The 17,369-nt window shown below is 41.2% G+C and overlaps 1 protein-coding gene across 5 annotated transcripts in view; it reads right to left on the bottom strand.

The window, feature by feature from the left end:
* ENOX1 (ecto-NOX disulfide-thiol exchanger 1) overlaps positions 1-17,369 on the bottom strand; it is a 511,619-nt gene that overhangs the window by 224,999 nt on the left and 269,251 nt on the right. For 3 of the 5 annotated variants that reach the window (XM_019749803.2, XM_074329326.1, XM_074329324.1), the window contains one exon: positions 6,077-6,223. The exons of 1 other annotated variant lie outside the window; for it this stretch is intronic. In XM_019749803.2, coding sequence (XP_019605362.1) covers positions 6,077-6,164 — 88 coding nt within the window. In that variant the 5' untranslated portion in view covers positions 6,165-6,223. Of the gene's footprint in view, positions 1-585; positions 605-6,076; positions 6,224-17,369 lie in introns of those variants that run through there. One more of the 5 variants, XM_074329325.1, reaches the window with a different exon arrangement.

Below are 17,369 nucleotides of genomic sequence, written 5' to 3'. Positions count from 1 at the left end.
GTAAATATGGTCAATGGTTTCACCTTTTTTATTATTATATTTTTCTAAATAGCAAAGAAAGTTGACATAAAGAAATTAGTCTAGCTTCCGGTTTTTAAATTTATTTTAAGAACCTTTTGGTTGTCACCTTTGCCCTTTCAGTATGTTGCTAGCCTTGAGGCTATGGTTATAGACAGATCGACCATATTTTCTTGGCAGAAAAGTGAAGAGGAAAAAGACAAAGACAGGAAATGGAGCAGCACAGAAGAGCTAGGCAGTGGCCATATTCCGTTTCTTTTATTTCTTTTACTCTTTTTTTTTTTTTTTTTTTTTGGTTATTTTTTTTGTTTGTTTGGCTTTAACTCATCCTTCATTCTGCTAAATGAGACGTCAGCTCCCTACTTTTGACTGCTGGGTTCTGTTAAGCTCAGTAAGTGAGAAAGAAGCTGAGTCGAGCTCTCTCTCCAGAGAATCCACGCCCAGGCACATTTGCTAGCTCTCCTGGCAACCAAGAAAGTGCTTTTAACTTGAGGGCACAGCGTCCCTGCCACCACACACTCTGCTGTCACCTAAAGGACTCCCCGAAGTTTAAAATGGGAAACATACCTGGGAGAGCGATTTCAACACTGGGGTCCGCAGGGCTGAACCGAGAAACCCGCACCATCTTAGAAGTGTAAGAGAAACTTAAGACGAGCTGGCGTGCCTTGAGGCATGGGTAAGAGAATTTTGCAGGGAGTTTACGGAGACAACGCTTGTTGAGTGGAGATGGGTCTTCCCAGACCCAGGTGCAACAAGCTGCTCGCTGCCCAGCTGCTTTTATGAGGTAGAGGCCCAGGTTGCTCTAGGCCTGCTCAAACTGGCTTATCAATCCATTCCGTTCCATTCTGTCCTCTCCTTCTAAATTAGCCATTATTACAGGCACAGTTCCCTAAGTAGATGCAAACACTCTTTTCCTGTGCGAGACTCCCTTGGGCAAGTTAGGTTTCTTGGAAAAGGGTCAAGGAGCAATCAAGCAAAATACCTACTGAGAAAAAAGGCTGTGGTTTCAGGACATGCTGCCATTCACCCAATTCCCAAGTCACATTTTAGACCCTGCTTGGGCAGTATATCGAACCTGATACGGGCAGTTCTGGGGAGCAAAATCCTGGTTATCTGCAGCCAAAGTTTCTTTTATGGTCATAACAAACAGATGTATTAATTTCTTTTCCAGCTTTGATGAGGTATAATTGCCAAATAAAATTGTATCCATTTAAGTGTACAAGTGATGATTTGCTATATATAATATTGTGAAGTGATTACCACAATGAAGTTAGTTAACACAAGCATCACCTCACATACTTACTGTGTGTGTGTGTGTGTGTGTGTGTGTGTCTATGTGTGTGTGTTAAGGATTTACTTTTTATGGAAACAAATCTGACAGTCATAAAACACTGGAAAACCTCCTTGTCTAATATTTCTAATTAAAAGCTGATAGTCAAATTCTAATTTCTTAATAAAACTGTAGTAAGCCTTTCATAAGGGAAATGTTACTATAAAACTGCTATCTTCTGTTCTTATCATCTTACCTAACAAAGTGGGATATTTCTGAAATACCTATTTCAGAATGTCAATGTATTTTTTTTCCTTTGTCACAGGGAGAAAAGTTCCTTTTATGCTCTTTTAGTATTTACTTTTATTAACCTCAGCTTCAAGAATATTTTCAAAACAGAAGAGCCAAGGGGTAAAAAGCAAATGGGGGAGGGGAGCTGCTGGGTAGCATCACAGCGGCCCCCTGGGGAGAGTGACTCCACCTGAAGCCACAGGGAGAAACCGATGGATGTGACCGCAGGTTTTCATTTATTTCCTTGACATCTCAGAATACTACCAATAAGTTTGTGTTTCCATTCAAACAGTTCCATTATCTCGGAGGTCTTAATCATTTCTAATAGCACTTCCTGAAGTGCTCAAAGCTTGAGCTGAAGGAGCATTCATGGTATCCAACATAGTCATACGACTTTAAGCAGATTTACAGTCCTGTCCGGGGTTATTCCCAACCATCTTTATTTAAAAGTAGTGCAGGCTGATGAGGTGGCTTAAGCATCCTAGGTTTCAGCGGTTAGCCACGCCCCACCCGTACTTTCAGCTCTGCTGGGCACTCTCACCCTTCTCCAAATGCAACTGAAGTTGCCAAGGTGAAGCAGGAGGGGTGGCAAGTGGCATTAAACTAGGATAAGAGTTTAAAGGAGCAGCCTTGTTTTAAAATGTACCCGGGATTCGGTTCTACTCCGGTATGGTGAGGACAACAGAATAGGAGATGCTTGCATTGAAAATTAAAACTTGCATTGAAAAGATAGTTTGCAATTGACGGTTCCCCAGAGAAGGGCAGGCAGTGCCACACTGGGCCACACGCAGAGGCACTGGAGTGGGTCAGGAGCAGAGGGAGTGAGGACAAAATGTGGGCAAGAGGCTTTACTATGGTTTCCACAGGAAAGGCAGAGCCAGGCAGGGTGAGAAGGTTTAGGATTGGATAGGTTTGATTTCAATGGGTTCCCAGGTATAGGCATGGTTCCTAATTGTCCAGTACCTGGCCCTGGGGTGATTCAGGGCAGGGGGTAGCATTCTAGAGCCTGAGAAAAGGAGGCAGGTGGGGGCATGGACTCTGGATTGGTTGATTTGCATAGCAAAGCCAGGTTCCCAGGCAAATGGTTTGCTCTCCCTAGGAATTAGGGAACCCTGGGAAGGACAGTGCCTCCCCCTGGGGTCCCTGAGCTCCTAAGATGTCAACACATCAGGAAATACAGAAAATAAATACATGATTAGTAGGAGCCTGTCTGAAACACTGCTTGAGAAACATAAAAACAGAGCTTCTCAAAGTTCTTTGCGCACAGGAATCTCCTTGGTATTTTGTTAAACAGATTCTCATTCACCAGATCAGGTGGGGGTTGAGATACTGTGTTTCTCCCAAACTCCTTGGTGATGCTGGGACCACATGTGCAGTAGGTAGGACTGAAGATATCACTAAATCCTCTCACTGGGTCATCTTCTGCAGGGAAAAGGAAACCAACCCTGCCTCGAACCAGATACTGCTGGGCACTGAGAACACATGTTTCATCTGGTATTGCTTGGACAACACCCTTTGTTCACACGGAATATTATCCCAATTTTATAGGTAAGGGAACTGAGACTCAGGGTGGTCAAGTAACCTGCCCCGGGCCACTTACCTAAAAATCAGAAGATATAAATGTACCTGACTTAAAAATCCATCCCCCCAAGTATGGATGGCGCCACTGTGATGGAAAAGAAAAGGCTGTCGGTAAAGGCTTCATGAAATACCAAGTCCACGGACTTGAACTGTGGTCTATTACAACTTGACTTCCGGAAAGAAGTGAGATTCTGAATGGTGTTCCTTATCTCAGAACGAGAAACAATCGGTGCTGACTAAATCACTTGTATTTCATCCCAGCCATTTGAGAAACACTTTAAATGGGATTCCCTATTAAGCTAGTGTTTTCGTTCTAAAAAGTGATACACATACATGGTAAGATATATACCGTAAGAGTCAGTCATCCTCCACAGATTCCTGTTTCACTGCTCAGGGATTACTACTGAGTTAGGTTTGTGGAACCTTCCAGAACTGTTCTGGGCAAACAATAAACTTTCCTGTACAAATTCATTCATCCAATCATTCTAAGGCACTGGGGGACAGTGCAGTAAATAAAACCCACACAATCCCTCATGCAGCTTACATTCCAGTGGGGGAGACAGATCATCAACAAATGAGTAAAAGATATATTACGTCAAATAAGGATCAATGCTAATGAAGAAAAAGCCAGGGACAAGAGGGGGGATATTTGCAATTATAAATAAAGTGGTTAAGAAGGCCTCATGGAAAAGATGGTATTTGAGTAAAGACGTGAAGGCAGTGACCCCACGCCATGCTCACTTTTCCTTTAGGGGTGTATGCTACAGCCCTCACCAGATGAGAACTTGGAGATTCCACCTGATTCTTTTTAAGGGCCCCACAGCACCCCACTGTTTGCACACAGCCAATGCTGAAGGGCATGTTGTTACTTCCACAAATGGAATGTTTTGCATGAATACAGTTGTAATTTGAGTGGCTCAAGAGGCTTGGAGGGTGCAGGCTAAAGCCTAATGAAGTAGGAAGGGACCGAGCTGCAACACTCTACCCATGTGACCTTGGGGTGTCATGGAGCAGTTAAGGGCTGCCTTTTTGATATTAATGGACTGGCCCCCTGAGAGCTTTCCCTTTTCCTGTCACACCTGCGGTGGTGCTACTGTCCATCAGGGTCACGGCCACATCCACGCACTTCTTTCCCTGGAGGCTGAGGTGAGATCTCGCTTACATTTTCCTCAGTGCCAGCTTACTCGTAACCCGTGCAGAGTCACATAGAAACCTCAACCCTCCAGGTGACAAGTTTTCCACATTCTTCGCAGGAAAGTATGAGCACAAGTTCTGGGGAGCAGTTTACCCTTTGGGCTCTGAGCACAATCTTCCCCTCAGGCCAAAGCACGTCAGCTTCCTTCCAACAGAAACAAACACAAAATCCTGACTTCCCACTCATATTTATCGACGTCGATACACACGTTAAGCTCTGGGCCATGCGTCTGAACAGATTTCACGTTTAATGAAAGATAAATTTATTCCTTTAATTGTTATCTGAGGCAGGACCTGGAATATGCCAGCATCCGCCAGGCTTTGCAGGAGGGACACATATCAGTGCAATATGCTTCCTGCCCCTGCCACCTTCTAGGCTCTTAACAGACAGAACAAGTTAAAAATCACCTGGGATTGAAGGCAGTGTGTGCAAGTGGTGCCAAGGTTGATGCAACAGGATTTAAGAGAAAGAGGAGAATGTTACGATGCCTGTGAGCTATGAGTAGGTAGGGATGGAGGTGGAACAAGAGGAAGGAGGGAGGGAGGCAGGGTGAGAGAGAACAAGTGAATGGAAGGTGAGAGACAGCTGCGCTATAAGCAAGGCTCAGGTGAGGGAAAAGACAGGTGTCGTAAAGGGAACAGGAAGAGGCCCAGCAGAGCGTGGGCACAGGATGTGAGCAGCCCTGTAGATGACAGGAAATGTTGGCTGGAGTGAGACTGGCAGGGGCTGCTGTGGCATCGACTGTTATCAGACAATGGACATATCCATGGATTGGGGAAGATACCAAGAAAAGTACCATCGATGTCTTCCTGCTTTCGTGTTTGCTTTTTTTGGGAGGGGAATTTGTGTGATTTGGTCTTATAACCTCTATTTCTAATTCCAGAGAATTGTAAAACCAACTTAATACTTACCCAAGTAATACATGTCTATAGGTGAAAAAGGCAAACAACATGGTAAGGCCCGTAATCTAATCCCGGAGTCCCCCACCCCCAATGGCCCTCCCGACTCCTCTCTCAGAGGAAACCACTTTTGTTCTGGCTGCTTCTATGATGAAATGTTTATTCGCCAGAGTGAGTAACTGCCTGTATGGGTACGAATGCTGCCCCAACACTTGTTCTCAGTTTGGGTGATGTAGGGGCTTGTTCAGGGCAGGGAGACTAAGCAGCAGGTCTACCCCCTCCCCCAAGGAGGATGAATCCCGCCCACCATGGGAGACGGAACCACTTTTAACTTTTAATTCTGTTATTTGTTTCCATATATTTAAGTAATGTGTGCATAGTGATATTTCTTAATTTAGTCACTTTTATAGATTATCTAATGTCTCACTACTGTGCAAAATAAAAAGAAATGTAGCACTCTTACCCCACCACCACTTCCCAACAAGCTTTCCTGCCCCATCTTTCCAGGAAGTTAAGTAGAAATTGGGGGTTAAACTGATATTCTAGGTTTATTATTATGACCAGGTGATACTGTTACTATTGAGCCATGTAGCGTAAGAACACACTTCCCATCTTGTTCAATATTTTGGTTTTCCTGATGTTGTCTCTTATTTCTTTCTTTTGTGTGTGTCTATTACTAATTGTTTCTGAACTCCATTAGCCCTGTGGAAACCATTTCTATGTGATCAACCCAGTGAGTCAATTTGTCACATCTATTGTTCCCTCTCGGAGTCTCCCATTCAGTCTGTCTGATCTACAGGGTTTCCCAGGCCAGCTGCCCACCTGTTGTCCTGGGGCTTCTTTTTAACACCATCTTGCGAAATCCCTGTGCCTCTCGCCTGTGCTGGGTCCCCCGTTTCCTGGATCCCATGGTTTCCTCTTTCTTGGTTTACAGCCTCATTTTTGTAGAGCACATTCTCTAGAAGCTTCCTAAGAAAAGGTACATGGGAGGTAAATTTGTTGAGACCTTCCTTATGTGTCTGAAAATGTCTTAATTCTACTCTCACACATGCTTGCTACGTAGCTAAGCTTATAACTGAATTCTAAGTAAAAAAGTCACTTCCCTCAGAACTTTTAAGGCTTTATGTTACTGTCTTCTAGTTTCTAGTATCGCATTTGAGAAGTCTGATGCCATTGGTATTCCGGATTGTTTCTATGTGACCTGTTTTATTGGTCTGGAAGGTTTCGAAATCTGCTTTTTAATCCCTGATGTTCTGAACTCTCATAGTAATGAATCTTAAAGAGGATATTTTCTTATCTATTCTTCTGGGTACTTTCTCTTCCCTTTTAATCTGTAAATTCTTGTTATTCCATTTTGATTTTTTTTTTCTTGTATTATTATTTCATACTTGTCTCCCCATTACTCTTTCCTGTTTTCTCTTTCTGGAACTTATGTGGTAAAATGCTCAAACTTGTGGACTGATCCACTACATTCTGTACCTTATTTTCCCTCCACCCCCACTGTCCATCTTGGCCTGTTAGTCTACTTTCTAGAAAGTTTACTAGACTTTATCTTCTACACCTCTGCATGTTTTCACTATGTTTACTGTCCAAGACCTCATTCTTATTTCCTGATTATTCCTTATTTTATAGGGTGACCTCTTTATTTTACAGATATAATACTGTCTCTCATCTTTCTAAAAGTATCATAGGTTATTAAAATAGTTTCTTTTGTTTCCTGAGTTATCTGTATTTTTTGAGCCCCCAGGCCATTTCTTTCTCTCTCTGTTTTGATCTCTATATTTTATTCTATATTTTATGTTGGGGGGCTATACTCAAATATCTGGTGACCCTTTCACTATACATTTATATTTGACATTCATATATATTATATTTATTTACATATTAATACCTTAAATATATGGATATACACACACATATGTGTGTGTGTGTGTGTGTGTGTGTGTGTGTGTGTGTGTAAAGAAAATATAAAACTCCTTTATATTTGGGACAGGTAGTCCCTACAAGACTGACTGGAAACCCTGCGTGGAGGCAGGGTGTGCCTATTCCCCGTGAGGCACTCCCATCTAGCCGGGCGAGCCACCTAGCCATATCGATAGGGATTCCGAATGCCAGTCAGGTCATTTCTGTGGGCTATTCAGTTTCTTTAGATGAAAATCCCTCACTCTCCTGCCTAAAGAGCCTGTCGCTGGCTATCGGTGTCCTGGCTACAGGTGCTCCGGGAGCTACGTGTGGAGTAGCCCAGGCAGGTCTTACCTGCTCAATGTCGCGTTTCACCTGTGTCCCATGGACCTAGTTTCCCTGAGTCCAGAGCATCTGTGATTCCATGCAGCCCAAGACTATCCCTCAGGCCTGCAGTAGGGTTGGGTCCTTGGTAGTGGCAGTGTAATCAGGGAGGGAACAGGCTACGTCACACTCCACCTTCCACTCACTACTGCTAACTACTCTGTAACTACTTTTAACCAGTGCCCCCTTTCCAGTGTCACCCTCACCGGGCGCCCTCCGGAGGCTGCCCAGGCTCCTGAGAATGTCTGCAGCTTTTCTCAGCACACCTCAGCTCCTCCGCCTCCATTACGGCGCCATCTTCCAAACCCTGCTGGCAGTTGTGCTCAGTAGCATCTCCTCCTTGTTTCTTCGCTCTCTATTTAGCTCATCATAATTTTTTGATTCCTTGATGCAATTTCCAGTCTTACAAATTTTACGTTGAAATTATATGTACTTATTAAGTAATTCACTCCAGACTACTTTGTTTATCCTAAGAAATTTAGCTGTGACCCCAAATCAACTACTAACTACCTAACCACTAATTTCAGGGAGGACAGCAACAAAATCATTTTAATTCTCTGTTATTTTCTAGGAGTCACCAGGCAAAGTAAGTTGAACTCCTCCATAAATGTATCTTTATAACATCTCATTGCTATCTTGGCTCCAGAAATTTGGACCCAAAATCAATTTGAGGCAGATGCCACATCAATTTCTCAATAAACGGGAAGGGAAAGAGGGAGGGAGGGAGGGAGGGAGAGAGGGAGGGAGGGAGGGAGGGAGGGAGGGAGGGGGGAGGGAAAGGGGAAAAAAGAAACTGGCCAAAAAAAGGATTTAGAAACAGACAAGTAAGAGGGTTGACCCAAATAAATAAAGAAAAGCTATGTAAGTTTATTAAATGAGAGACTTCAGAGAATCATCTGACTTTGAGATAACTGCAAGCGACGGTCACTCACTTGGAAGACTGGCAAGTAACTGATGTCACTGAATATCAACCGTGAAACTCCACTCATTCAACGCACACCCCAAATTCACGTGAAAAGCACCGTTATCCAGCAAAAACCTACCCACATAAGACATTCTCACCATTACATGCCCAGATCACCTTCCAGTGATGGACTTCCCTTTGCTGCCTTGGAGGATATACTGTGGCTTGAAAAGCACATATAATGTGCAGCTAATGTGAATATGTAGGCATTCCTTGTCTCAGCCCCAAAACAAATTTTAGTCAACTTGCTGGTTATCCTTTTAATGCATTACTTGAATATATTTTTATTTTCCTGAGTACATCTCTTAAAAATTTGTCTATCTGAAATTATGTAATTATCTCTGTATCGTGCCATACTCAATAGTGGGCCAATAATTTTTTTTAAAAAAAATAACTGTGCCATCACTTCTAATGTAGCTGTAATCATATCTCTGAGTTCGATAAGATGAAAGACTTTCTAGTTAGATGGACCTTGTTTTAAATCCCAGTTCTTCCATTTACTGAATGTATGACCTTCAGGGAGCTAATCATTTCCCCAGTAGAAAAATGGGCACACTGTTACCTATTTTGCAGGTTAATAGGATTAAATCATATAATACATATAAAGAACTTGGCATACTTCAGGTGTCCAATTAGTAAGAGCTATTGAAATCAGACCATGAGAAGATACTAAAACCTTAAACTTTAAAAGTACATCTTTTCAAAGTGACTAGTTTCTGCTTCTGTTTCTTGGCACCGCAAGACTAGGAAGCTGGTCAATGGAATTAGCCTCAGCTACTGAGGAGCGATGGGGAAAGTGCTTACAGGCAATTAGGGGAAGCAACATGCAAGTGGAGGGAACAGGAGGCCTGGAAAAAAATTAAGGGAAGTATTTGACTCTGGATCGATTTTTTAACCTTTCTGGGACACAGCTTGTTTAACTACAAAATGAGAAGGTTAGATGAAGTCTCTCCAGATGTTCACTATAAGAGGTCTGTGGCTAGATAATTTGGGAACGTGCATACTTCCTCTCAAGCCCTCCCTTTTCCCCACTCAAGGCAGCTGTTTAATTGTTTTACCTGGCCTGTTACAAACTTATTTGCCTACAGATGCTGCCCACATTTTTTTTCAGGTGCTACTAATTAACATATTTTGTGAAGGATGGATGAGTTGATCTGCAATTTCCTATCCCACAGTATGTTTCTCTGAGTTTTACAACTTCAGCTAAATGCTTTAGTGAAGGGAAGAAAAGGGAACACATCAATATATCAGAAGTTTTATTCATTTATGCTTTCTCTTTTCAAGCGGGAGAAAAATCTACCACGATTATAATGAGACTAGACATTTCTAAGAATATAGTATCACATTTCACCTATGTATCCATCAGTATTATGGGCAGCTGATCCCCAAAGCAGTGGCTGAATGGCTGCGAATTCAGTGGATTTGATTTGGTAATGAAGACGGTCATATGCCTGAGACCCAACTGACAATTTTTGACAATCAATGAATACAATGAATCAACCATGTGATGCTTGGACTGGTTGCTCAGTGATCAACCAGTGACCTGAATGGAAAATAACTGGAAAAAACTAATCCTTAAGCTCCAGAACTATACCGTGATACCAAAATAAAACTCAAATGGGGTTCCATGAAGAATAATCTTTAATGCTATAATTATAAATTAAACTGTTGAAACCTATTTCCGTTATTAAAATACTTTCCCTTTTTCTATCAATGTACCAACATTTACTTTCATCTGAAAGGAAGGGATCGTGCTAAACGTTAGTGGGAATAAAAGGACGTATAATAAATAGGAAAGAGGCCAAAGAACCTACCAAAAAAAGATCTAGGAGCCAGACGCTCTGTCACTAACTTTGCACATAGCCTTGAATATGTCTGTTTTCCTAATTGTAAAAATAACTTTCCTCAAGGAACATATAGTTTAGTTGACTATATTTACAAATTTGAGATTTTCACTTAATGTCTTCTTACAGTACAAAATCAGTCTTACTTAATCTAAATAGCAGAGATAAAAGTGACCGAATATTTTGATGTTCTCCAATGAACTACATAAAACAAAGCCCCTCCTTTATCTTTCTTGCAGGAATTCTGCAGGAGCCCGTTGTGATGTTTTCCCTTTTTCTCTGGATATATCTCTTTGACCTTAAGGCTGCTGAGGTTTTCAAGCGTTCTAATTATTTCTGTTTTTCCATTAAATATTCTGTCTCCCCCCAAAAAATACTTTTTGCTTCTTCTCAGCAAAAAAAACTGATCAAAACAGAACTCTGCAGTAAGCAACGAATGAGTGTGTTGGCAGCAGGGTGCCTGGCTGCCCTAGCCTGCCAGTCCTGAGGGGCTTCCCACTGTGCAGGACTTGCCATGTTAGTACAGGACAGTCGCCGACACAGCCACACAGTGGGTCACCCTGCTTGGTGGCTGGCGAGAAGGCCTGCATGTGGCGATGGATGCCTGCATCAAAAAGCTGCAATTTCAGTCCTCCTTCAGAAGCACGCGTCTTTCACTGCTAAACAGCTGTAGAAAGCAGTCAAATACCAGATGGATGAATGGATTTAATGACCTTTACGTTTCCTTACACCAGTGGTTCTCCAGTCTGGCTTCTTACGAGAATCAGGTGTTTAGCTTTAGAAAGATGATACTATCCTCTGATATACTTGGTCTGAAGGTGAGTCCAGCCAGCAGCATCTGTGTTTGAAATTCCCTGCCCGATTCTAATGTAAGCCAGGGCGAAGAAACACTGCTTTACAATTCATTCTGAGATCCAAACGAGTGTAGGTCTAGCAGGAGCCATTCAAAACTAGGAGAAATCTACATTATGATCTTTGACTTTTTAAATATTACATATGAGTTTCCACTTCACATTTAAAACAAATGGGAATCCACAAACTGACTTGAAACGGATTCACCCAGGTAGGATCCATGATATACGAGCTTCTCCCTTGTCATATTTTCATTCTGATCAGCAATCACCACAATTATTGACGTGATTTTTGCACACAAAACTGTATTAGGCACTGTGGGAACACAAAGATTTAAAACTCAAGGCCTCTGCCTGAAGGGCATTCCTTGTAGGATACATGGAAGGTGACGAAATGATCAAGCCAATCGCCTCCTAAGGAGCTCAAAAAGGAACCGGCTACGGCCTGAGATGGTTGGGAATCTGCACAGCACAGGTAGGGTTCCAAGAAGGTCGTGAGGCCTGGGTAGAATAGCTACCGTGTTTCCCCGAAAATAAGAACTAGCCGGACCATCAGCTCTAACGCGTCTTTTGGAGTAAAAATTATATTAAAATAAGACCGGGTCTTATAGACTATACTATACTATACTATATTATACTAAACTATAATACCAAGTCTTACATATGATATGATATGATATATGATATGATATGATATGATATGATATGATATGATATGATATACCAGGTCTTATATGAATTTTTGCTCCAAAAGACGCATTAGAGCTAATGGTCTGGCTAGGTCTTATTTTCAGGGAAATATGGTATGTGAAGGCCAGAAAAGGCATTCCAAGTAGGGAGAAAGGCAGTACTGGGGTGAGTAAGAAGCAATCACATCACCACATTTAAACTTATATACAAATAATGTTTATATGCTAAGCAATGCAACTACATCTAGTGATACCTAGAGCTCTAAGAGGCCAACTGCTTAGAAAGGGGACATAATTATCCGAATCACTTTTTGGGCGATAACCGCTCATGACATTGGGAAGAAGAATCGGGCAGGCAGATGAAACAGTTGGCTCAACAAAAGCATAAAGACAAGCATGGCCTGTAACCGGGACAATAAGCCGCTGACAAGCAACTGCACAAGTCCCGTCCCTCTCTCGAACGGGGCCCACTGAAGAGACCCACTCACCAGGGATCAAGGCCAGTGCTGCAGAGATCATTGCCAAGCTCTCGAAGTTCCCACTCGTATCTCATCAAATGATTATTTAATGTTGAGGCAATACACAAAAATCACGGAAAGGTTATGTGTTCTCTTACATGTCATGTTCTGTGATTACCAATCATTGATTTTCTCAGGACTTTTACAATGGGATGGCCTTTTCTCTGCATTTCAGAATTAAAGCACCACTGTTCCATTTGTCTTTGCCTCCTAAACTAATGAATTTTCATATTCATTCCAAGATCTGGTCTTCATGCAAGATATTAACTAAATGCCAATGAATGTCCCGGGTATGCATCATCTCAGGAAGTCAGTTGGCAGAATTAACATTTAGACGTAGGCCCCACTAGTTATTTCACACATTATTAACTTATATTACAATTCAAATAAGCTTACAGCTGGCAAAAAAAAAATCTCTTCTGTAAATGATCTCAAACATAATAGGCTTAATCAGAGATAAATTAAATTAGGCAGCCATGCATACTATAGCATATTAATTCTGAGTAGTTATTAAATACATTTGCTGTTATCAGTGGTGCGAACAACATTATATGCAAACAAATTCTTCAGGAGGGTAGCAAATAAAGTTTGGTTTGGGATGCAGTGTGCCTGACATTTTCCCATGCCCTCCTATAATGTTAAATAATCTCTTTTGCTAATAATGGCACTAAGGCAAGTAGCCGTAAATGAGTCACCTTCACTCCCAGGCAATTAAGCAAAAGAACAGCAGACAAAACTGCCAGTGTCATTTTGGATTTTTCCAAAGGGAACGTTTCTACCTTTCTATGACAATTTTGAAAACAAGGCATTAATACATAGCTGGAGCAAAATTGTCCAAAATATATGGTAATGAATATTCATTATATTAAAAAATGATGTATCTTATTCTGCGTTTTGGGTAACCTGTATTGCCTGAGAATATTCAAAGAAGGCAATTATTAAGATTGAATGCTATTTTATAAAAAAGATCCTACCATTCTCTCTTTCTTTCCTTAAATGGTAGTAATCTAAGCCATCAACTACCACTTAGATTCCAAAAGCTAACAAATGGTGCTTCTGTGAAAGAAAAGGAAAAAAGATACATCTGGGTATATACAGATATCGATATCTATATGTAGATCTATATCTAGATGTATATACATATCTATATGTACTGGGGGTGCCAAGAAAATGTATACAAGTGGACACTTTGGTCAACGCTGCTCAAACAGTAGTTCGCCATATCAGAAGTGTCTGGACGCTGATGGGAACCACTTTGAGCACCTTTTGTAATTGCAGAAGTCAAACATGACTTGTATTCACCTTTTGTTTTCAGTATATATTGAGTATTGCAATTTTAATAGTTTTTTCCTTTCTTAAAATGTGCATACATTTTTTTTTTGGCACCCTCTGTGTGTGTGTGTGTGTGTGTGTGTGTGTGTGTATGCAGGTATGTATGTGTGTGTTTACACACACACACAAGTTATTTTCCTTCACGTACTTTGCCATTTTATCTGGTTCTTTTATTAATCAATCAGGCTCTTTAATTTCCACATCCAGAAGCAATTCAAATTATAAGGTATGATACACACACCCCAAATCTGAGAAACACGTTTGACATTTTTTGCGCTTTGCACACTTAAAACTCAATGTAAGGTGACAAGAACATTAAGCTGCCCAGTGAGCAAAATGTGAAACTAATCACTGTCTGTTCTTAGCCGTGGGTACAATAATTGGCAAATTAAAGTGCCTGAGAATAGCTGGGCCACCTGCATCACCTTGGGATGGCTAATGATGACAAATGTATGCGACCAGCTTTACTGACAACTCCTTTAAATGTAGGCAGACTGAAAAGGCAACACGACAGTACAGAGTTAATTTACTGTAAAGCATACACCATGCAGCATTTTTGTTATTTAAAGGAACAAAACCCAAACCGGTCTCAATGTTATGTATACACGTACTCATTGAATTAAAACTACTACTGATTCCTGAAAATCCAATGCTTGTCTTTATAAGCTGGCAAACTGGGATCAACTTGCTTATTAAAATGTTGAATGTGTAGTTTTATAACTAGATTCAAATAAATATAAATGCTACAGAAAAGGAAACACCTTAATTTCAATAAACTTGCTACTATCCATCCCTCCCTCCATCCATCCATCATTTTCTGAATACCTACTATGTGCTGGAAACCATGCTTGATATTTGACATAGAGAGAAGCTGTCATTTCCTTCAGGAGCTTTTCACCTATTGGAGGAAAGATGCATGCAGACAGAGATGCAGACAGACAACTGCGAGTGACTATACATTACTGTAGAATTACTTTCAGAGCACCTCCCTCCCCCTTAGAGACTTCAGAGACAAGAGGGCTGTTGAGCCGAAGTCTAGGACCATATAAAGAGAGCATAAAACGAGTTTGTGAAGCTGAACAAGCTTGAGAAAAGTCTTTTGAGCTAAAAAGAATGCAAGTGCACAATCAATAAGAAGGTCATGGTCTGTCTGCTTGAAGAAAAGAAACTGCCTTCAGAATATATGAAGGAAATAAACATAGGCGGCAAGAGGTCAACAGATGATGAAGATGAACGCTAGGTAAGGGTGAAAAGACGAAGGGCTCTAGAAGTGTCAGGGAGTTTGGATTTAATTCTATAGGCCAGCAGTTTGCAACACACAGGCCAGAGGACCCTGGGGTCCTAGGAAGGGAGGGAGTGAAAGAGTGAGGGAGAGGCCAGGCAGGCAGGTCTCTGGGCCCTGCAATGGTACTTTAACCCCAGCAGCTATGCCACTGTCTGGCTTACACTGGGCCTTCTACATTTATTAAACAACTTTTTCCTTTGGAATAACGTTAGGCTTACAGGAAAGGCACACAGATAAGGCCGAGATTCCCATGGACTCCTCCCTCAACCAGGCCTCCCCTGTAGTAACATCTTCCAGTGCGATGGCGCATTTGTCACAGCCGGAAACCAGCACTCGTGTGCTGCTATTAACTGAACTCCAGGTTCATTCACGTTTCACCGATTTGTCCACTGATGTACTTCCTCCGTTCCAAGACACCACATGGCATTGGGTCCTCATGTCTCTCTGGTCTCTTTTGATGTGTGGCAGCCTCTCGGTTTTTCCTGGTGACTCATGAGCTGCCAGTCCTGAGGAATACGAGCCAGGTGTTTTATAGACTGTCCCTCGCATTGGGTTTGTCTGATGTTTTCCTCATGACTAGACTTGAGGGTTATGGGTTCGGGGAGGAGTAGCACAGAGGTGAGTTGTGTTTTTCATCACAGCATATCAGGAAGCATTGGTGTCAAAAAAGACACATCACCTACGATGCTAACCTTGAGCTCTTGGTTAATGCAATGTTGAGCAGGTGTCGCCACTGTCCAGTTGCTGTTTTCCCTCTCTACATCACACTCTGTTATTTGGAACTCAGTAAGTCCAGGCCATATTGAAGGGTGAGCGCAAGCTTCACTTCCTGGAGGGAGCTCTAGCCATCTACATTACTTGGAATTGTTCTACAAGAAAGATTTGTCCCTCCTACTCCATGTGGTTGTTTGTTCACCCCTTTACTGATATTAGCATGAATTCAGGTTTATTTTATACTTTGGTTTGTAATCCAATATTACGTTATCTATTTTGTTGCTCAAAGTCTTCCAGCTTTGGCCAGTGGGAACTTTGTTAGGTTGGCTCTTACGCCCTGTGACATGCTCCATCTTTTTGTTTTTTTATGAGTACTTTATTGCTTTAGGGCATACCAGATGCTCCAGGCTTATATTGGAGTTTTACTGTCCCAGCGCTAGAACTAGCCATTTCTCTAAACATCCCTAATTCCTTTTATTGGAGGATAACATTTAGATACCAAGATCTGGGCAGTAATGTACTAGTTGCTACTGGCGTATCACTGCCCCCCAGGCTCTCCCAGCAGAAAGAGCTAGGAAATACACAGGTATATGCACATAGTTAAAATTGTTTCTGCATCCGCCCATCTGTACGTGTATTAAGCTAAACATGACTTCACACTGACATGTCTAATTCAGTACTAGGCTCCTTATCTGCAAATGCCCTGATGGGGAGAAACATGGCTCCCACCATTCATTTACTTATTTGTTTAACTCCAGTATTTGACATTTCTTTGAAAACGGACTTCAAGTATTTTAAAATAATAGAAAAAGTACTTGAAAATAAACATTGTAAGAGAAAGCCATTAAATTATTTAATGTAGAAAAGTGACATAATTCTATTTATATTTTTAGAAACATTATTCTGAGATAGAGTGAGGGAATGGAGTGGAGGGGCTAAAACTTAAGGTAAGGGTAAGTGTTAGGAAGAATGCTGTGATACTCCACACAGCATATTAAGAACCTGAAATAAAAGAGCAGCTATGGAAATAAAGAAGGAATCAATTTCATAAGTATTTTAACAGATTAATGCATAAACTTAAGTGATTTGATGGGAAAAGTGAGAGAGAGAGAAGTTGTCTATTGTGGACATTTCATATAAGTGGAATTATAATATATATAATACATGGTCTTTTGTGTCTGGTTTCTCTCACTTAGCATAATGTTTTCAAGATTCATCTACACTGTATCATGGATCAGTATTTCATTTCTTTTTTTGGCTGATTAATATTCCGTTGTATATGTGTACACCACATTTTCTTTATCCATTCATCAGTTGCTGAATATTTGGGTTATCTATACTTTTGGCTATTAGGTATAATATTGCTGTGAATATTAGTATACAAGCATTTTGTGTGAACATATATTTCCAGTTCTGTTGGCTGTACCTAGAAATAGAATTGTAGGGTATAAATGATAACGCTACAGTTAGCTTTTCGAGGAAATGCCAAACTGTTTTCCAAGGTAAGTGGCTACAGAAATTTTACACTCCCACCAAAATGTAGGAGGGATTTTCACCAACACTTGTTATTGCCTGTCTTTTTTATTATAGTAATCCAAGTGGGTGTGAAGTGGTACTTGGTGGTTTTGATTT

This window comes from Rhinolophus sinicus, linkage group LG04 (genome assembly GCF_036562045.2).
Source record: "Rhinolophus sinicus isolate RSC01 linkage group LG04, ASM3656204v1, whole genome shotgun sequence".
NCBI classification, from domain to species: domain Eukaryota; kingdom Metazoa; phylum Chordata; class Mammalia; order Chiroptera; family Rhinolophidae; genus Rhinolophus; species Rhinolophus sinicus.
Note: the sequence above shows the minus strand (reverse complement) of the source record. Positions and strands in the feature narration are given on the sequence as shown.